General features: G+C 44.6%; 2 protein-coding genes across 3 annotated transcripts; both read left to right on the top strand.

The window, feature by feature from the left end:
• The first annotated feature begins 214 nt into the window (after positions 1-214).
• On the top strand, positions 215-6,172 carry LOC131084135 (ribosyldihydronicotinamide dehydrogenase [quinone]-like). Its single transcript, XM_058025278.1, has 6 exons — positions 215-226; positions 1,314-1,478; positions 2,352-2,482; positions 3,429-3,542; positions 4,889-4,981; positions 5,850-6,172. Exons 1-6 carry the CDS (start codon positions 220-222, stop codon positions 6,021-6,023), a joined length of 684 nt encoding a protein of 227 aa, XP_057881261.1. The 5' UTR covers positions 215-219; the 3' UTR covers positions 6,024-6,172.
• A 4,533-nt stretch (positions 6,173-10,705) lies between these two features.
• On the top strand, positions 10,706-19,251 carry LOC131084123 (ribosyldihydronicotinamide dehydrogenase [quinone]-like). Of its 2 annotated transcripts, none has more exons than XM_058025258.1 (7): positions 10,706-10,789; positions 11,130-11,182; positions 12,577-12,741; positions 13,615-13,745; positions 16,454-16,567; positions 16,951-17,052; positions 18,196-19,251. In XM_058025258.1, exons 2-7 carry the CDS (start codon positions 11,176-11,178, stop codon positions 18,367-18,369), a joined length of 693 nt encoding a protein of 230 aa, XP_057881241.1. In that variant the 5' UTR covers positions 10,706-10,789; positions 11,130-11,175; the 3' UTR covers positions 18,370-19,251. The 2 variants fall into 2 exon arrangements, with proteins under 2 accessions (XP_057881241.1, XP_057881250.1); XM_058025267.1 differs by having other exon boundaries at positions 10,721-10,789; positions 11,123-11,182.
• Positions 19,252-21,954: the final 2,703 nt, after the last annotated feature.

Raw genomic sequence — 21,954 nt, 5'->3', positions numbered from 1 at the left:
CTGCAGCAGGTGTGCTCCGGGCCCCGAGGAGCAGGTAAGGGCAGCCGGGCGGGCGCCGGGGCCGTTCGGGAGCCGCTTTCCAGAGGGCGGCACGGGACCGGGAGCGGCGGGAGAAACCCAGCGATTCCCCTCGCACCTGGGCCTGATGTTTCTCACCAGCAAATCTCTCACTTGAGTTCTCAGGCAGTACCCGATTATCAAGAGTGAAGCTCCCCAGCAATGGCAGGTAAGAGCAAATCCGGATGAAAATGCTGCTGGCTCCAGGGTGGCCGCTTGGCATCTCAAGGATGGTGCCTCCGCCGTGTTTAGTTGGGACACTGAGGTCTTACTTTTCAAAACGACTGAATTTACTTCAGTAAGTGATGCCTTGGAAAACTCCAGTGTCTGTAAACACTCTGCACAAGCACCCTCAGCTCTATCAAAAGGGAAGAAATCTGGCAGCTTTGCAGAATCAAACTTAGCACTTTGAGGAGCTTGTCCATCTCCAGGCACTCCCTAGAGCTCCCTGCTTGCTGGGAGCTGGTAGGACCAGCAAAGACATGACTGCTTCTTATATTCCAGAATAACATATAGACAAAGATTTTAAAAGTTTGTACACACGTTGAATTTATGATGGCATTTCAACCCTCAGGTTTGAATGGTCTTCTTTGCATAGCTTGTATTTCATGGACACTGTGCACCCTCGCCAAATAATTGCCCCCTAATATTTACGTTGAAAATGAGCTGTTGTCTCATCAAATATACAGTTCAATTTCCACTAGTTTTTTGTGACACCATAAACTTGCCTGTCACTCGACAGGTGTTGCTCTGGGCTGACACTGTGCACCAGAGAAACCAACCTCAGGAGAGGCCTGAATTTTTGCCTTGGCAGACAGGAAACAGGAGCTGCATGTTTTGCAGACCCTGTCATTTTTAATAATCCCTATAAATTTTGCTCTCTGGTTAACTATAAACAACTTCTACAGCATAGAAAGTTTTTCTTTGTTGACTCAAAAGGAGGGACAGTGTTTTGCTGATGTAGGGCAGTGTGACCTGCTATGGAACAGCCCCTCTGTCCACTGAGTTCCGCCTAGGAAAGCCCAGTGTAGCACAGAACTGCTGGGCTGGGCACAGGCAGCAATCAGGGCCTCAGGAGTCACTCAGTGCTGCTGAGCAGCAGTCAAATGCTGCCACTGCCACTCTGCTTTCACTGCTTCTGTGTCCTTGGGAAAAGACACTACAGAAAGAGCCAGGAAAGAGCCCCAACTCTACCAGCTGTTCTGCACCTGCCTCCTACATTCCAAATGGTCTCCTGGTTTCCTTTCTGCCTCCAGGGAAAAAAGTCCTCATAGTCTATGCACACCAAGAGCCCAAGTCCTTCAATGGGTCTTTGCTGAAGATTGCTGTGGAAGAGCTGACCAAGCAGGGCTGCAGTGTCACCGTGTCAGATTTGTACGCCATGCAGTTTGAGCCCAGAGCAACAAGGAACGACATTGATGGTGAGCCCAGCCAAAATATGCCTCTCTCAAAAAGCAGTGACTTGTAAGGCCCCCCTCAGAAGGCTGAAAAAAGTCTCCTGAAATCTTCCCCATGCTAAATAACCCCAACTCTCAGTCTGTCTTGATAGGAGAGGTGCTCCAGCCCTCAGATGATCAAGAGATTAATGAGAAACTTCTTTCATTAATAAGAAACTTATTCATGACCAGACAGCTGCATTTTTACAAGGCCACTCCTGAACATGACCTTTATATCACAGTGAGACTACTGACAGGAGGAAACACATTAGCACGTGTCCATAATCAGCCTCTAAAGTCCATTTCTCATGGAGAGGAAATGCCTTCAGATACCTCTCTGGTGCTTGCTAGAGTTGAGTTCACGAGGCTACAACTGCCCCTGTCTTCTGCTGGAGACTGATGACCTGCTCATGGAGTCAGTAGAGCTGGCCAGTACTGGTCCCCCATCCCTTGATGAATTTCCCAGTTTTAGAGGCTGGACAGCAGCTCCATAGTGCTTACAAGTGCAGGATGGCCTCAGGGAGCCCTAAGGCAGAGGCAGAACAATTCACAACATTCTCTTAAATCTTCCACCTGCATGCCCAGAGTCCTGAGGAAAGCTTAGGTCCTCATATTGCACTTCCTGTGCTGCTGCAGGAAGGTGAAGTTTCAGAACTCTGAGACCCTACATTCCTCTCCTTTTTAAAATCAAGTGACCATCAGCTGGGATGGTGCTGAATATCCAGCAAAGACAAGAACGTAGGAAAAAGGGAAAGCAGTAACCCAGTTCAGAATTGTGAATGGCAACCTGCACTCAGCTGTTATCTGGCACTGATACTGCACAGGGGACAAGGAATGACTGTTCATTTCTACCCACAGGTCACCCGCACAACTCAGAAGCCTTCAATTATGGTGTGGAAACCTGGGAAGCTTACAAGAGAGGAGCTTTGTCCAAAGACCTGGTTGAAGAGCAGAAGAAAGTGCAGGAAGCAGACCTGCTGATTTTCCAGGTCATTAGTTTAAACAGAATTCAGTTGTGATGCTGACTTTAGGTAATGGCACAGTAAAAACTACAGATCAGTAGTACAATTAGCTGGGTCATTATTACAGCAAATCCAGTAACTGAGTAGCACAATGATGCAGGTTGAAACAACAGCAATGCCATGAGCTCCCCAACACTGGGCCAAACTTCCCAATGGATGCACAAAGATATATGTGACCATGGATGTCAGGCAGGCTGGCAGAAAGCAGGGGAAGGATTATTTCCTGGTCAAGGAGCTGGGAGTAGCCAGTGAAGTCAGGGAATTGGGTTTTCCCAAGTAGACTGTTCTCATTTGTTGCTGGTTTGCAGAAGCACTACTGGCAATTGATAACAGAGCTTCACAGCCCATGTCCATTCTCCACTATGCCAGCTCTGTCCCTGTTTGCAAATCCCAAAGTACTGTGAAGGGAAGTAGTAGCCTTACATTTCTTTGTGTCCCTGTTGGCCTTAGACATGGCTTGGTGGCATAATGTCAGCAGGGTTTGAAAAGAAGTCTTTCCTATGATCTCCTGGCCTTTGTCACCAGACTGTCAGATCAGAGCTGATCACCAGATATTTAAGATTTTTGATTCTTTTGCATTTCAGCCATAGGAGACATGATTCTGTACAGTCTTAAATCTGATTTCAATGGCACCCTCCTACTTCATCCTATTCCAACTTTATTCTGGATGGAAGCCCTCACATGCACCACAGTGTTGGTGTGCTGTAGATGCTCAAGTCTGGCCCTGAGGTTACCACAAACAGAAAGCACTTCAGCTTATTTGCCAGGCACAGTTACGGCCTCTACTGACAGAGAGCTGGAGGAGGTACATGCAGGATCTGAGCAGGTTCAGAGGACAGGATTAGTCCTGTAAACCAGGCCTAAGGGTGGCCCAGACTCTCTGTGCTAACCAGGTAATTTTCTCTTTGCCTAGTTTCCCTTGTTTTGGTTCAACATGCCTGCAATCCTGAAGGGCTGGATGGACAGAGTCTTGGTCCAAGGCTTTGCTTACGATTTGTCAAAGGCTTACGATGGTGGTTTGCTCCAGGTATGTTTTTGGAATTTTTTTATGAAGGTCAAGGCTTGCACCATGTTCTATGGAGGCTTGTTCATTTTTTTTTTTTTTTCAATTGTAGTTGTTTATAGCTCTCACTTTTCACTACTCTGAAATAATGCTTTGGTAAGATGTTGAGTTATTTTCTGGGTTGTTCACACTGTCTGGAGGGTAAGAAAATAAGGAGACTGCAGCATTTCCTAAATATTTAAGTGATCCCCTAGAGATCTTTCTTGGCCTGCTCTGTGGGGTTTATCATTTATTAGAAGTATCAAAGTGTACTGTGGTAGCATACAGCTTGCAAACAGTTTAAATCAATTCATTTCCAATAATTACTCTCTTCCCACCACTTTAGGACTTTTCTTATCTATAATGCCTGACACACTAGATGTGTCAGTCCTGCTTTGGGATTAGGTGTCAAAGGTTGGAGTTGAACTACAAAACTTAATCTGAGATCTGAAATACTCAGAGTATGAGCCTCTGTCACAACTATCTACTTTGACCCTTTTCCTCTCTGTAGCCTTTAATTTGGCAAGACACAAAATGTATGTCAAATCATACATTTTTGATTCCTCACTGCACTGGGAATATCTCTGGAAAATTCTGGCCCACTATCTCTGATAGATCTTATTTGGTAACAAATGCAGGACCAAATCAATATTAGTTTCACATTTATTTCACTGCATGTTAATCTCTGTTTGTTCTGATGTTCTTAACAATTTCAAACATTTCAGTTTCTTTAAGTTTCAGAAATGGCTGCCTTGCTAACAGAAATAGGCATAATCCCCAATGATCACAGCTTCAGATGGAGTACAGGCTCAGGACATTTTGGATACTGCACTCGAAAAATGTTAGTTCAATTACAGAAGCTAAAGCTGAGATGAAAGAAGCTGAGCACATGGCTAATACCATAATCACAGGAGCAGAAGAAACAGGGTGGTTAAGCAAACCCAAGTTTGAAGGAGGACTTTAGCAAAAAGTATCTGCAGTCAGAGCGGACAGGAATAGAGATTTTCACAGTAACAGAGGGCTTTCCAGCTACAGTTTGCCAAATATTGCATAAGGAAGAAAAAGGATCAGCCCTACTTCAAACAAGGGTGTCAGACACACAATTGGTTTTCTTTTTAACCCATCTCTGCCCAAAGCATAGACACTCAGTCCATTTATGTAATTGTATGACATTGTATGACAGAACTGCCAGTCCTTAGAACATCTGGGAAGGAAGTGGACACCCCTCCCTTAGAAATTCATGCTGTCCAGGTTCCCCCAAATATCTTGGTAACTATATAGCCTCTCTTCTTTAAACATGTCTAACTCAAGCACTACTTTCCTAATTCTAGGACAAATTATCCTTGTTTTCTTTCACTACGGGAGGAAGCAAAGAGAAGTATGCAATCAGGGGTGATATTCGCTATCTCCTATGGCCCATGCAGGTACAATATATCAATATTTGATTACTGTTTGCTTTAATTTTACTATTCCAGCTATTTATAAACAATTGTTTTAGTGATTATTTTATACAAAACATAATAAGAAATAATTAAGTTGCCCATTCCAAGCATCTGCAGGTTATAAACTGGGATCTAAAATCTTGAGATTACTTCAAAAATCCATAGAGTTTTAAAGTTGTTTTGTCCCCCTTCCTCCAGTTTGCAATCTGCGTAAAGCTTTTGCTGTCAGCTTTTCCAGTGTCTCTGGTGTTACAGGATTTCCTTTAGCCCTAGCATGCAGGATTTCTCTTCCCCATGGTTACCCAATTTGTGAAGGATGCCATGATCTCCTCCCCACTGCAGTTACCAGCTCCTCACCCCTGAGGAGCTGTCCAGCTGCACAGCTCACAAGTAAACGCAGCAAAACATGAAACAACTCTGAATTCAGAAACACACAGAGAGAAAATGGCAAGCTGAACTTCCACAGGCACTAGCCTTCATGCAGGATCATATGGCTGAGCCAGAGGCAAAAGCTTAAAACCAAAACAAAACAAAAAAAATCCAAGAAACCAACATGGAAGTAGATGTGAAACACACTGCAGTTCAGGAACAATCTGAGGAGGTTCAAACCAAACAATGAACTTTAGACTGTCCCTTATCCTTGCAAATTGAACAGCATACAGCATCCACAGAGGACAAACCTATGTGTTTAACAGCAATTTACTTCCCTTCTCCTGACAACTGCACAGGTTTAGAGAACCTGACTGATATTGGGTCAAAGAAACAGAACAGACTTGAATCTTGCATGTTCTTCAAATGAAAGTAAGAGGAAATATTTCCTGAGGCATTTCTTTCTTTGTTTTGCATCCAGCATGGAATCATGCACTTCTGTGGTGTCAAAGTGCTTGAACCTCACATCTGTTATGCTCCAGAGAATGTCTCTGAGGAGAAGAGGAAGGAGATGCTGGCTGCCTGGAGCCAGCGCCTGAAGACTCTTTGGAAGGAAGAACCCATAGACTGCTCTCCTGAGTGGTATTTCAAGTAATGTTCAGGTGCAAGACTACAGAGAAGATTTCCTTTTTCTCCATTCTTTTTGATGCTTTAAATACCTGAACACCAACCTCCTAATTCAAATATATTTTAAGAATGTTGAATACTACATCTAGCAGTTTAACTGACAACATGGCATTTATCTTCAGGGATTCCCTTCAAGGATGGGTGCAAAACTCTTTGTGTTGTTCTCCTTGTTCACATAAATGGTATCATTCTGCCTCCTTGTGGTTGATAACACGTGATATTTCATGGCATATTATATCATTGCTGCTTGTGAAAGAGTACCTTATATGGCAAAGTTTATTTTAACACTTTTTTTTCCTTTGCCAGGGAATAGCTTGCCCATACCCAACTTGCCATTTGAAAGCCAATTGCCATTGGTTGTGAGAGGTCCACTCTTGCACCTTGGAGCAAGAAAACCAGATCATGAGTAGTGCTGCAAAAGGATGTACTGTTGCAAAGTGTCTTAAACAGCTGGAAAGCCTTGTGTGCGGGCCTAGGCTTTTAGATACATGTAAAAACCAATGTTAAAGCCATAACAGATACCAGAAAAGGGAAAAAAAAAAAGCAGATTTCATATATTGGTATGTGCATGAATTGTCTTCCTTGGTAGACTAAAACTTCCATTTGTAAAGTATGCAGCTTCCTAAAATCAAAGGGACTTCTCTATTTTGATTCACCTTTGTAGAGACATAATGGAATACTTTTTTTTCCTGCCTTTTCACACCAGTCACGTGTTCCAGTTTGCTCCCATATGAAGTGAAGGGCCACAAGTGTCTCCAGCAGAGACATTTCCCAGGAAGCAGAGCTGCCCCAAGCTGCTGCACATGTCTGCATGTTGGGCACGTGAGCCAAAGTTTTCAGGTTCCACAAGGGTGCTGCTGTTGCAATCCTTTGGAAGCCATCAATTGTGCAGTGATAGTGGGTGGTGAGCCAAGGGTTCTTGCCCTTGTCCTGATGTTCCTGCAGTGTGTGCTCTGCAGGGCATTGTGCTGGGCTGCACATGTGTTCTGACACATGCCTTTCCAAACCTCAGCAGAGTTTTACTGCACAGAAAACCAACACACACTCATCTGTGGTTAGTAAGGAGAGAGAAAAGAAGTGGCAGTATTGCTGTCTTTGCAGCACTGGAAATGTTACAGCCATTTTGAACTAAAGAATAATTGACCTTCTAAACCACATATGCTAAAAGTCAAATGCCACCCTGCCAAACCAGCATTGATTGCATGAGAATGGAACTAGAATTGGGTGAGTAACTTGTAGCTGCACTTCAGGCTGGGGAAAGGGATGTAAAGGAATATGCTTTTCCACATTTAGTCCAGGGATTTGTTTTTTGTTGCTGGTGGTCCTGCTCTTCCATAGATGTCTAGGCAGTGGTCTGATCTTTTCCTAGGACATTTTTTTCTGGAAATCACAATAGTATTTCTTTTATTTGGTGTTCTGAAGTGGCAGGTCAAACATGCTTGCAATTGCAGAACAACAGAGGAAAACAAACAGATACCCCTTGGAACTATGTTACCAAGAAGCCTCATAGCCTACAGAAACCAAGACTGATGTCTTGCAGTGCAAGGTGCCTTCAATTCAGGTTTCAAAAAAACTGACATTTAAAGCCAGGTGTAGTTCATTCTGTCATTTAATATTGTGTTCCTGAAGCAGCATCACTAAGGTGAACTGCCTGCTTGCAGAGGAATATAGTTTGTAATAAACTATTCATCAAAAATTTGTGCTGAAGAGAGAAACAGCCAATAACTAATACCATGCACAATGCAAGTATTATTTTCTTTCTTTCTTTTTTTTTTAAAGAAAAATCCTACTGTGTCATTGGATATCTTAAAGCCTAAAGAGACTATATTCTACTGAAAAGATGCAACAAATTTAAGCTGACGCTACACTCAAGTCAGTGCTGGATAACTGTCTCATCATGCTAGGAGTATTACAATGCTCAGTTTCATGCAGCTTGAATACACAGGAAGTCTGATATGTTTGAAAAACTCAGGAAGGAGACAAAAGACCAGTTTCTTCCCAAGGACTGTGGAGCCAAAATACCCCATAGCTTTCTCTGCATTGCCCTTGATGAAATGAGGAAGCATTCTATTGACACGCAACAGAGAAAATAAACCAAGACCCAACAATCTTGTCCACATAACAGATTGCCAAAACTGCAAATACAATCATATGCCAGCAAAACATACAGATCAAAGGTGGTTCTTCAATGGAATTCAATAAGAATCTGATGTTATCTTATTGCAAAGTTCCATACCTTCTCAGTGATTTCTCATGGCCAGCTCCTTGCAGGACTGACTCCTTCTTCTTCACAGCACAGCCAACAAACTCCAACTCTCTTTTGTGGCACTCATCTTCTTATTGAACACAGCTGTGGCCTACTAAGGGCAGGCCTGTTCCTAATCTTTGGTAATTAGTGCAGCTGGAACTCCTTCGGTGTGAGACTACCTTATGCACTATTTTCCTATATTCTATCCTTCCACAAGATTCCAAGAGGAAATTAAATCCTCTCAAAGTACTCTATGCATACACCCTTATATTTCTGCCATCTCTTGCTAGGCCACAGCTCAGCATCCATGGGAAATGTCAGGGAGTGCTCTTTTGAACTTAACTGCAGTGAAAAGTTGTGGCTGCAGCCAGTCACCAACCACAGTGGTTCCAAAGGCCCTAGGAGCCTCCCATTCTGCATTCATACTCCCCAGGGGGATGCAACCCTTCTCCATAAGGATCCGCTCTGTTAGGTACTGCAGTTTCACCCACCTAAGCCCTCTGAGGGTTTAGAGAAATATGAGTTTTGGTGCACAAATGATGCAAAATTAACTAAGATCACAGCTTCTTTCTCTAAAATCAGCTCTACAGCATAATATTCATGGCTTTTGGACAGCAGGGGGATCAACCAGACCAGATAATGCTTTACTGTTATATTAAAAGGCACTTTACAGAAAGATTATAGACAAGTATTTTCTCGGAGTTTTGCCCACAAATCATCCCCCTCCTCAGAGTTCTGGACAGGGTATAGAGCCAATTAATATTCTAGCATTGAGTCATTTCCAGAGCTGGAAATCTCATGTGTCAGAGAATGCTTATCCTTGCTGGGCCCAGCAGAGTGTTAAGCCAGGGACAGCCAGAGAATAATTATGCTCTGGTCCCTACAGAACTTGAAATTCATCAGAGAAACGGAGAGAAAAAAGTCTCTAAAGAGATACCTGATCGCAAACTACAAGAGGAGAGGAAGGAGACTTAATAATGAAACCTTTGTTGGCAAAGTTTACTACTATTGTACAGCCCATAAAGTTAATACCAGGAAAACAGATACAATGACACATTCCCATTCTGGCACAAGCTTACTTTTTAGTTAAGATTAAGGAATGAGGTAAGCACTTCAGGTAGCCTTGGTCTAGCACTGTGGAGATTTGTTGCTTTTTATTCATCAGACCATACAATTTTTCCAATAGTGCAAAGAAACCTGCAAATTTCACACACAGCAGTTTTCATCCTGCTGGCAAAAAAAAAAAAAAAAAAAAATCAGCTATATGTCAAAGATGTGACCTTGAAGCACATGCAAATAGATGGCAATATCTCCCTCACTTTGCCTAGTACGTGCTGGCAAAACCACACTGAATGAGACATATACCTTTTGAACCAAGCAATTCTTATACATTCAGCCATCTCTCTTTCAGCCTTCAGCCCCATAAATAATGCAAAGCTATAAATTAGAAAAACCAAACCAAAACAAATCTCAGCAGTTAAATGCTATCAAAAGCTTCCTATAATGTTTTGGATTGCAGGAGAAGATTGAAACCAAACAATTGGCCCACCAGAGATTCCATATCTGTATTTGCATTTCCTTTATTTACCTGGTGACTGTCCCAGTCTCTCTGGACCGCAGATTCAATAACGTTCTTCTTGTGACACCTCACAGTGTGGATGGACACAAAATCGCTGCATTTAAACTACAGTGAACTCAGTGTCACAATTCAAAATTTGGTCCTGAGTCTCCTCTTTACAGTAAGTGCATCAGGAGCTGTCAGAGCATTCAACTCCTGTTCTCTCAATCCCAGCTGATCCAGAATGAATGGAAAACAGGAATGTGCTGGTCCTGCATCAGTTCCACTCGTTCCACTGTCAACTTTGTCCAGGGGAAACGATTGCACTCAGTTGTTTTGGTTTTTTTTCCCCAAGGTCTTGAAATGAAGCTGTCTATTCAGTTTGTCCATCATAGGGCAGTTTTGATACTCAGAGAGAAAACTTCATCTTGGAAGTAATCACCAAGGCTGCCCTATCTCTGCAAAGCCACAGCCGCCCGCATCCTTCTGTGTCCTGCCTGTCTTTCCCATGGGACACCTTCCAGAAGGTGGGAAGGGAGGAGCCCCTGCTCCCGGCAGATGCACGTGTGTGCCAGCACGAGGCACAAAGCAGACAGTGCCATCCCTGGAAGAGCAGATAAGGGTAGATGGGTGGTTTAGGAGCGCCCATACTGCATTGCTGGCAGAAATGAAGGACGAGCTCTGTACTTGGAGAAGAGCAGAAACCCAGAATAAAAATAATATCCAGAGATGCTGCAGGTGTCCCACGTTGTCACAGCGGCGGGGGCGCGCTGCCGGCCGAGCGCGGCCTCGAGCGGAGCGGGAGCCGCGGGCGGCGCCGATCCCGATCCCGCCCCGCGCTGGCGCTGCCCCGGGAAGGGCGGGCAGCGGGGCCGCCGGGAAGGGCCGCTCCCAGCCCTCGCAGATGTGCTCCGGGCCCCGGCAGCAGGTAAGGGCAGCCCGGCTTGCGCTGGGCTTCGGAACTCCGGGGGCTGCTCCGAAGCCGCTTTCCAGAGGGCGGCACGGGACCGGGAGCGGTGCCATGCACCCGGCGCAGCCCCGGGCCGAGGCGGCCGTGCCGCCGCCGCCAAGCGCCGGTCCGGCGGCCGGAGGAGAATTCCTGCTCCAAGGCCCGGGCTGGGAGCCGGGCACTTCCCTCCCGCTCCGGCGGGCCGCGCTCGGCCAGTGCCCGGCTGTGCTGAGTGCCCTGAGTTCCCGCTGAAACAGCGATTCTCCCCGCTCCTGGTCCTGATGTTTTTCACCAGCAAATCTCTCACTTGAGTTCTCAGGCAGTACCCGATTACCAAGAGTGAAGCTCCCCAGCGCTCTCCAGCAATGGCAGGTAAGAGCAAACGCGGGTGAAAACGCTGCTCGCTCCAGAGTGGCCGATGGGCACCTCAGGGATGAGGCCTCTGGGCCTTTGGGACACTGAGGTCTTACTTTTCCAAACGACTGGAATTACCTCACTGAGTGACTGGAAAACTCCAGTCTCTCCAAACCCTGTGCCCAAGGGCCTCCAGCTCCACCGAAATGGAAACAAATCAGCATTTTTGCAGAATCAACCTTAGCACCTTTTGGAGTATGTGATAACGTCTAGTCAGTGAGCTCCATTTGTTGAGATCTGGCAGGAATAGCAAAGTTGTAACTGGTACTGAAATTTCCAGAATACAGTATGGAGCAGGGATTTCAAGGGTTTATAGACACGTTGAATTTCTGATAGCATTTGACCTGCAAGTTTTAATAGTCTTTTTTGCATAGCTCTAGTTTCATGGACGCTATGTACCCACATCCAGAAGCTGTGCTGCAGAGAAACTGAGTTCAGGAGATGCCTGAGTTTTTGTCTTGGCAGTCAGGAAGCAGGAACTGCATGTTTTGCACAGCCTGTCATTTCCAATAGTCCCTATAAATTTCCCTTTCTGGTTATCTATAAACACCAACAACCCCATACAGAATCTTTCTTTTGTTTCACTGATGAGTGATTTTTATGAGAATTATTAAAATTGTAAGGCCTATGTTCAATAAAACTTTGAGCACACCATGGAGCTCTTTGAGCAGAGCCTTGTTACATGCCTCCAAGATATTCCATCCCTGCACACCTGCTTGGCCGCTTAGCTTACCTTGAATCCACTTTGACAACAGTTTGAGATACACATGGCAATCTATTCTCTGAGAATATAAAAACCTGTTGCTCTCTACAGAAGTTACTGTGATTGTGCTGAAGCGGGATAGGACCATCTTTAATGTCTACCCCAGTGTTGTAACTTGCACTGAAATGAAAGAGCAGGAGGGGGTCCATCACTGTGATAAAAAGGTGTTCTGACCTCTAAGAAGTTGTTTCCTTGACCCTTGTGGGCAATCTAGCTAGCACTACTTTTTGGGTGGTAGTGGAATCAGACCAACAGAAATGTTGTCTCAGGAGAAGGGGCTGGGTTTTGCTGATGCAGGGCAGTGTGACCTGCTATGGAACAGCCCCTCTGTCCACTGAGTTCCGCCTAGGAAAGCCCAGTGTAGCACAGAACTGCTGGGCTGGGCACAGGCAGCAATCAGGGCCTCAGGAGTCACTCAGTGCTGCTGAGCAGCAGTCAAATGCTGCCACTGCCACTCTGCTTTCACTGCTTCTGTGTCCTTGGGAAAAGACACTACAGAAAGAGCCAGGAACAAGCCCCAACTCTACCAGCTGTTCTGCACCTGCCTCCTACATTCCAAATGGTCTCCTGATTTCCTTTCTGCCTCCAGGGAAAAAAGTCCTGATAGTCTATGCACACCAAGAGCCCAAGTCCTTCAATGGGTCTTTGCTGAAGATTGCTGTGGAAGAGCTGACCAAGCAGGGCTGCAGTGTCACTGTGTCAGATTTGTACGCCATGCAGTTTGAGCCCAGAGCAACAAGGAACGACATTGTTGGTGAGCCCAGCCAAAATATGCCTCTCTCAAAAAGCAGTGACTTGTAAGGCCCCCCTCAGAAGGCTGAAAAAAGTCTCCTGAAATCTTCCCCATGCTAAACAACCCCAACTCTCAGTCTGTCTTGATAGGAGAGGTGCTCCAGCCCTCAGATGATCAAGAGATTAATGAGAAACTTCTTTCATTAATAAGAAACTTATTCATGACCAGACATCTGCATTTTTACAAGGCCACTCCTGAACATGACCTTTGTATCACAGTGAGACTACTGACAGGAGGAAACACATTAGCACGTGTCCATAATCAGCCTCTAAAGTCCATTTCTCATGGAGAGGAAATGCCTTCAGATACCTCTCTGGTGCTTGCTAGAGTTGAGTTCACGAGGCTACAACTGCCCCTGTCTTCTGCTGGAGACTGATGACCTGCTCATGGAGTCAGTAGAGCTGGCCAGTACTGGTCCCCCATCCCTTGATGAATTTCCCAGTTTTAGAGGCTGGACAGCAGCTCCATAGTGCTTACAAGTGCAGGATGGCCTCAGGAAGCCCTAAGGCAGAGGCAGAACAATTCACAACATTCTCTTAAATTTTCCACCTGCATGCCCAGAGTCCTGAGGAAAGCTTAGGTCCATGTATTGCACTTCCTGTGCTGCTACAGGAAGGTGAAGTTTCAGAACTCTGAGACCCTACATTCCTCTCCTTTTTAAAATCAAGTGACCATCAGCTGGGATGGTGCTGAATATCCAGCAAAGACAAGAACGTAGGGAAAAGGGAAAGTAGTAACCCAGTTCAGAATTGTGAATGGCAACCTGCACTCAGCTGTTATCTGGCACTGATACTGCACAGGGGACAAGGAATGACTGTTCATTTCTACCCACAGGTCACCTGCACAACTCAGAAGCCTTCAATTATGGTGTGGAAACCTGGGAAGCTTACAAGAGAGGAGCTTTGTCCAAAGACCTGGTTGAAGAGCAGAAGAAAGTGCAGGAAGCAGACCTGCTGATTTTCCAGGTCATTAGTTTAAACAGAATTCAGTTGTGATGCTGACTTTAGGTAATGGCACAGTAAAAACTACAGATCAGTAGTACAATTAGCTGGGTCATTATTACAGCAAATCCAGTAATTGAGTAGCAGAATGATGCAGGTTGAAACAACAGCAATGCCATGAGCTCCCCAACACTGGGCCAAGCTTCCCAATGGATGCACAAAGGTATAGCGTACCAGTGGTGTAGTGGCATCATGCAAGCTTCCCATTCTTGCGACCCATGTTCGATTCCCGGCTGGTGCAGGTCAGCCGGTGCTTTACCAACCCCTCTGAATTATGGCATTGCAATGTTTTTTTTCTCAAACTTGCAGGCCGTGGCTTGGACAGGAGCACTCTTTGCTGGATTCAGAACTGGCTGGATGGCTGGGCCCAGAGAGTGGTGGTGAATGGTGCTGCATCCAGCTGGCGACCAGTCACCAGTGGTGTCCCTCAGGGGTCTGTGCTGGGGCCAGTTCTGTTTAATATTTTTATTGATGTCATGGATGAGGGTTTAGAGTCCTTTATTAGCAAATTTGCAGATGACACTAAGCTGGGAACATGTGTTGATCTGTTAGAGGGACGGAGGGCTTTGCAGAGGGACTTGGAACGGTTGGATGGATGGGCAATAAGTCCAAGTGCCGAGTCCTGCACTTTGGCCACAATAACCCCCTGCACCAATATAAGCTAGGGACAGTGTGGCTGGACAGTGCTCAGGTGGAAAGGGACCTGGGGGTGCTGGTTGACAGTCGGCTGAACATGAGCCAGCAGTGTGCCCAGGTGGCCAAGAGGGCCAATGGCATCCTGGCCAGTATCAGGAACGGTGTGACCAGCAGGAGCAGGGAGGTCCTGTACCATTCCCCTGTACTCGGCACTGGTGAGGCCTCACCTGGAGTATTGCGTCCAGTTCTGGGCCCCTCACTTTAGGAGGGACGTTGAGATGCTTGAGAGTGTCCAGAGGAGAGCAACGAGGCTGGTGAGGGGCTTGGAACACAAGCCATATGAAGAACGACTGAGGGAGCTGGGGTTGTTCAGCCTGGAGAAAAGGAGACCCAAGGGTGACCTTATCACTCTCTTCAATTTCCTGAAGGGTGGCTGTAGTGAGCTGGGGGTCGGTCTCTTTCTCCGGGCAACAACAGACAGAACGAGAGGACACAGTCTCAAGCTGCGCCAAGGGAGATACAGGCTGAATTAAGATTAAGATACAGAATTAAGGAGGAAGTATTTTACAGAAAGAGTGGTCAGATACTGGAGTCATCTACCCAGTGAGGTGGTAGAGTCACCATCCCTTGAAGAGTTTAAAAAAAGACTGGATGTGGCACTTGGTGCCATGATCTAGTTGAGATGTTAGAACATGGGTTGGACTCGATGATCTTAAAGGTCTCTTCCAACCTAGAATTTCTGTGATTCTGTGATATATGTGACCATGGATGTCAGGCAGGCTGGCAGAAAGCAGGGGAAGGATTATTTCCTGGTCAAGGAGCTAGAGTAGCCAGTGAAGTCAGGGAATTGGGTTTTCCCAAGTAGTTCTCATTTGTTGCTGGTTTGCAGAAGCACTACTGGCAATTGATAACAGAGCTTCACAGCCCATGTCCATTCTCCACTATGCCAGCTCTGTCCCTGTTTGCAAATCCCAAAGTACTGTGAAGGGAAGTAGTAGCCTTACATTTCTTTGTGTCCCTGTTGGCCTTAGACATCTCTTTATATGTTCTTCTCTACAAGGTTTGATTGAATTTAGGATGGGGCCATATCTCAATTAAGCATTTCACTGTAAGTCATTGTCATTTTCAAACTATCACTTCACAGATAAAAACCATAAGACATCCCCTGAAGGAAGTGGTTGCCTTCTACTTTCCATGTGTAAAATGCTATGAAGAGTTGAGTGTGTTCTGCTGGAGAAAATAAAAAAGAATTTTAAAAAGCCTCTTAAGGACATCATGAAGGAATTCAAAATTTGCTACGGACTAAACTCACCACTTGTAGTTACTGTGGTGGTTGCCTAGTTTCCATTTTGTTTTCACCATTTCACCATTAAGCCACATGTCGTTACATGTTTATAGAATTTCTTCCTCTGTGTGCAGTGTGTACAAAGGTTTAGAGGTAGTGATGCAGCCAAGTATAAGAAAGAGCCCATTCATGGCATGAATATGACAGCTTTGGATGCAATCCCATGGGCTAACTGGAAAATCTAGAAATCAAGGGTCCAAATCTTAAAGAAGTCTTTTTCTTCTCAGTATTGGATTTGGGGTTATGATGTCAGCAGGGTTTGAAAAGAAGTCTTTCCTATGATCTCCTGGCCTTTGTCACCAGACTGTCAGATCAGAGCTGATCACCAGATATTTAAGATTTTTGATTCTTTTGCATTTCAGCCATAGGAGACAGGATTCTGTACAGTCTTAAATCTGAATTCAATGGCACCCTCCTACTTCATCCTATTCCAACTTTATTCTGGATGGAAGTCCTCACATGCACCACAGTGTTGGTGTGCTGTAGATGCTCAGATCTGGCCCTGAGGTTACCACAAACAGAAAGCACTTCAGCTTATTTGCCAGGCACAGTTACTGCCTCTACTGACAGAGAGCTGGAGGAGGTACATGCAGGATCTGAGCAGGTTCAGAGGACAGGATTAGTCCTGTAAACCAGGCCTAAGGGTGGCCCAGACTCTCTGTGCTAACCAGGTAATTTTCTCTTTGCCTAGTTTCCCTTGTTTTGGTTCAACATGCCTGCAATCCTGAAGGGCTGGATGGACAGAGTTTTGGTCCAAGGCTTTGCTTACGATTTGTCAAAGGTTTATGATGGTGGTTTGCTCCAGGTATGTTTTTGTAATTTTTTTATTAAGGTCAAGGCTTGCACCATGTTCTATGGGGGCTTGTTCATTCTTTTCCATTGTAGTTGTTCGGAGCTCTCACTTTCCACTATGTTGAAGTAATGTATCAGCCCTGCTTCACACAAGTGTGTCAGACACATAATTCCTTTTCCTTAACCCATCTCTTCCCAAAGACACACAGTCCACTGTCTAATTGTATGGCATCAATCTTGGCCTCAGAACTGCCACTTCATGTAAGGTCTGGGAAAGAAGAAGTCACCCTCTCCCCTAGAAATCCAGGCTGTCCAGGTTTACCTGAATATCTCTTGCACCGTGCAGACGCTCTTCTTTAAATATGTCTTAATTAACCACTACTTTCCTAATTCTAGGGCAAATTATCCCTCTTTTCGTTCACCACGGGAGGAGGCCAAGAGATGTATTCAAAAGAAGGTATCGGTGGTGATATTCGCTATGTCCTGTGGCCCATGCAGGTACAATATATGAACATTTGGTTGTTTTCTTCATAATTTTTTATTTTTCCATTTCTTTTTAACAATTGTTTTTTGAGGTTTTTAAATGAAATATAATAATTTTTAATCAAGTTGTCAGTTCCAATGATCTGCAGATTGTAGACTGTTACCTAAAATCCTGGGACTACTTTACAAGTCTACTGACTTTTAAAATTGTTTTGTCCCCCGTCCTCCAGATTAAAATGTAGAGAAAGCTTAACACTGCCAGCCTTTTCAGCTTCCCTGCTGTTACAGGGTTTCCTTGAGCTCAGCCATGCAGGATTTCTGTTTCCCGTGGTTTCCCAATTCATGTAGGGTGCAGGGTAGGAGGGGAGCCACACATTACCCTGGCAGTAACAGTCAACACTAAATTAGCATTCCTCTTTTAATTGCTACTCTTTTTACAGAAGTACCCAGTGTGGTTTGGAAATGCAGGTAGTAAGGCAAGTTTAGCCAGCTTCTTCTTGATACAATAGAGGAGATGATCTAAAATTCCATGGTCTCCTCCCCGTGCAGTTACCAGCTGCCTGCTCCTGTGGAGCTGTCCAACTGCAGAGCTCGCAGGTCAACATGGCAAAAACGTGAAACACAACTCTAAATTCAGAAACACAACGAGGGAAAATGGCAAGGTGAGCCGATTCCACAGGTACTAGCCTTTCTATAGGAACCTTTGGCTGAGCCAGAGGCAAAAGGCTAAAAAAACCCCATCTTAGAAGTAGATGTGGAACACTGCAGTTAGACGCCCATCTGAGGAGTTTCAAACTGAACAATGAACTTTTGGCCTCCTTGCAAAGTGAACAGTCAACAGCTGCCAAAGAGGACAGAATCCCCAATTCTGTGGGATTAACAGCAGTTAAAAATAAATTCTCCAGAGCAGAATAAATGAAGTTGCCCTTACCTTTCAGTACCTTGTATGCCATTCTGCGGTATGCCTTCAGTAGTGTCTGCCTGGATAAGTAGCGAACTTCTGCAATTTATTTTCCTTCTCCTGACAAATGCACAGGTTTAGAGAACCTGACTGATATTGGGTCAAAGAAACAGAACAGACTTGAATCTTGCATTTTCTTCAAATGAAAGTAAGAGGAAATATTTCCTGAGGCATTTCTTTCTTTGTTTTGCATCCAGCATGGAATCATGCACTTCTGTGGTGTCAAAGTGCTTGAACCTCACATCTGTTATGCTCCAGAGAATGTCTCTGAGGAGAAGAGGAAGGAGATGCTGGCTGCCTGGAGCCAGCGCCTGAAGACTCTTTGGAAGGAAGAACCCATAGACTGCTCTCCTGAGTGGTATTTCAAGTAATGTTCAGGTGCAAGACTACAGAGAGAAGATTTCCTTTTTCTCCATTCTTTTTAATGCTTTATCTAAATACCTGAACACTAATCTCCTAACTCCAATATATTTTAAGAATGTTGAATACTACATCTAGCAGTTTAACTGACAACATGGCATTTATCTTCACTGATTCCCAAGAGATTCCCTTCAAGGATGGGTGCAAAATTCTTTGTTTTGTTCTCCTTGTTCACATAAATGGTGTCATCCTGCTTCCCGTGCTTGATAACACGTGATATTTCATGGCAGATTGTACCAGTGCTGCTTGTGAAACAGTATGTGGCCAAGTTTATTTTAACACTTTTTGTACCAGTTGCCACTTTTTTTTTTCCTTTGCCAGGAAATATGGTGTCCATACTCAACCTTTAAAAGCCCAAGATGGATTGTGATAGTGCTACACTTGTGCCTTGGAGCAACAAAACCATGAGTAGTGTTGCAAATGGATGTACCGTTGCAAAGTGTCTTAAACAGCTGGAAAGCCTTGTGGGCAGCCCTAGGCTTCTCCAGATCCTATCTATATAGCAATATTAAAGCTAGGACAGATAGCAGAAAAGGGAAAAATTAAATATGAATGTAGTGATAAGTGCATGAATTGCCTACCTTTGTAGACTGCAGCTGTCTGTCTGTTGGTCAGGATCTGTGGGACAAATGAATTGTCTGGCTCTTAATAGCCAGGATTTTTACCTGGAACTGTAGCAGGATTATTTTTGTGCTTTAGAGTTGTTAACCTGTTTGTGCATATGGCAAGGCGGGGGAGAGGGGGTTTCTCACTTAGCTACTGAAATTTCTTGTTCTGACCAGCTCACCTAAATGCTGCCTTTGCACTTTGATATTAAAAGAATGTGGCCTCTATGAGAGCTCGTCCCCTGAGTCACTGTCAAATGACACCTAGGCCTCTGTGCATCTGCCATACCTGCTTTGTGGCAGTCTTGTCACACCCCAGCCTTACAGTTCCTTGGGGACTAACTGGGTAATAAACATGCTGAGGTTCTGGAGGCTCAGTGTAAGCTGATACACCAGACTGGGAAAGGGTCAGTGTTCCTGTTTGCTCCCATATGAAGTGAAGGGCTACATCCAGCAGAGACATTTCCCAGGAAGCAGAGCTGCCCCAAGCTGTTGCAGATGTCTGCTGTCATCCAAAGTCTTTAGGTTGCAGAAGCAGGAAATTTGCTTTGGCTCAACAGCTCTGTTATAGGAAAAGGAAAGTGAAAGGGAATAAGGAAGAAAGTGTTACTCATCTAAGTTGTGGGGAAAGCAGATTCACACCTTAAAAACTTAAGGAGAACAACAAAGTTACTGAGACAAATCTGAGGACAAATTTTAAAATTGCATAGAAGAGAAATCATCCTTCTCACTTTGTTCAATTAGCAGACTATTCAGGAAAGAAGGAAATTGAGGTAAAAGCAGAAGTTCCAATGTCAAACCAACATTACTGCTTTAGATCAATTGCAGAGCTTAGTGGGGTTAACTATTAGATGAAGAATGCCAGACTGACCTGTATTTTGAGGATACTGTGCTTGACACTATGTGGCAGACACATGCCAGCTCCCCTACATATGGTAGCACTAAATTTTAATAAGATGGCTGAGATTTTTAGTACAAAGTATGTAAATGGTTGAGGTTAATGCAAGTTCAGTCACAATTAAAGGAAACTAACAGCCTTATTAAATTCTCATTAATGCTAAAATTGAAGACTTCTGCTCAGATCAATTCATTATGGAGAAAAGCACTAAAAATGTACCAAACTTTTTGTCAATTTCAAGATAATCTTTCCTTCTCCTCAATAAGAATTAAGACATTTCTCTGTAAATTCAGATTGCATTTCTGGATCAGTTTATTTTCACTATTCATTTAATAAAGGAATGTCATAACCGGCAAGACTGACCTCTAAGCATACATACATATAAATTACAGTTTCTTTCTTTGTGTTGTGCTTGTTGGCAAATCACAGAATGAGACTGACAGGGTTTTAACCAAGCAATTCAAATAAATTCAGCCATCTCTCTTCCTGCCTTTGGACCACACCTTTGGCCCCATACACAATGCAAAGCTAAACAGCAGAAGAACCAAACTAGACAAACCAACCAACCAAAGAAAGGAAAAAAACCCTCAGAGGTCAAGTGTTATCAAAAGATTTCTGTAATGTTTGGGTTTGCAGAAGACCAAAACTGAACAATTGGCCCACCAGAGATTCCATATCTGTATTTGCATTTGCTTTATTTACCTGACAAATGTCCCAGTCTCTCTGGACTGCAAGTTCAATAATGCTCTCCTTGTGACACCTCACAGTGTGGATGGACACAAAATTGCTGCATTTAAACTACAGTGAACTCAGTGTCACAATTCAACATTTGGTCCTGAGTCTCCTCTTTACAGTAAGTGGTATTAGCCCTTGCATCAGGAGCTGTCAGAGCATTCAACTCCTGTTCTCTCAATCCCAGCTGATCCAGAATGAATGGAAAACAGGAATGTGCTGGTCCTGCATCAGTTCCGCTCATTCCACTGTCAACTTCTATTTTTCTTCTTTTTCCTTTTATTTTTGCAAAATCTTAGAAACGAGATGTTTATTCAGTTTGTCCATCATAGAGCAGTTTTGATACTCAGAGAGAAAACTTCATCTTGGAAGTGATCACCAAGGCTGTCCTATCTCAGCAAAGCCACAGCCACCCGCATCCTTCTGTGTCCCGCCTGTCTTTCCCATGGGACACCTTCCAGAAGGTGGGAAGGGAGGAGCCCGTGCTCCCGGCAGATGCACGTGTGTGCCAGCACGAGGCACAAAGCAGACAGTGCCATCCCTGGAAGAGCAGATAAGGGTAGATGGGTGGTTTAGGAGCGCCCATACTGCATTGCTGACCATCAAAGGAAGAAATTAAAAACATAATTGTGGGCCTCTACTGCCCTACCCCACTGATATGCCACTGCTCTTCTATCATTCCCGCTTGAAAGCACCATAGGGAATGCAACAGTTCTCCAGAATGGGAAAGATCACAGTAAAGACATTAGACACTTGTCATCACCATCCTTTTCACAGATGAATGGCAAAGCAATGTCCCTTACGTAAAGAACCTGTATCAACTACACACATGACATCCAGAGGCTGAACTACTTGGCTTATGGTAATTCTTTTGGTTATGTATTTCTGCAACTGTCCCAGGACTGTTACATGTGATAGTAACTCTGCTGGCAAACAAAAGCCTACTTCAGGCCTTCCTGAACAAAAAAATTCCCTGATATCCAGCTCCAAATCTTCCACAGACAAAGGCATTTCCAACATGCCTTGAACTCCCAACCTGCTCTCAGTCTCAATAACATTGCCACATTTTCAAGGCTCATAATGCCTAGAGAGCTCAGGCAGTGACAGAGTTATGGTGTGGCACTGATGGGACTGCCCAGATAGCTCAACAGGTGACAGAGTTACAGTGAGGCACCGATCACAGCCCCCAGGGAGATGGAGCAGTGGCAGAGTCAAGTGTGGCATCAATCATGGTGCCCAGAGAACTGAGGGCCACAGTGTGGGAGCGACTGGAGTGCTCAGAGAGCTCAGGAAGTGACAAA

The sequence above is a fragment of the Melospiza georgiana genome, chromosome 1 (assembly GCF_028018845.1).
Source record: "Melospiza georgiana isolate bMelGeo1 chromosome 1, bMelGeo1.pri, whole genome shotgun sequence".
NCBI classification, from domain to species: Eukaryota; Metazoa; Chordata; class Aves; order Passeriformes; family Passerellidae; genus Melospiza; species Melospiza georgiana.
Note: the sequence above shows the minus strand (reverse complement) of the source record. Positions and strands in the feature narration are given on the sequence as shown.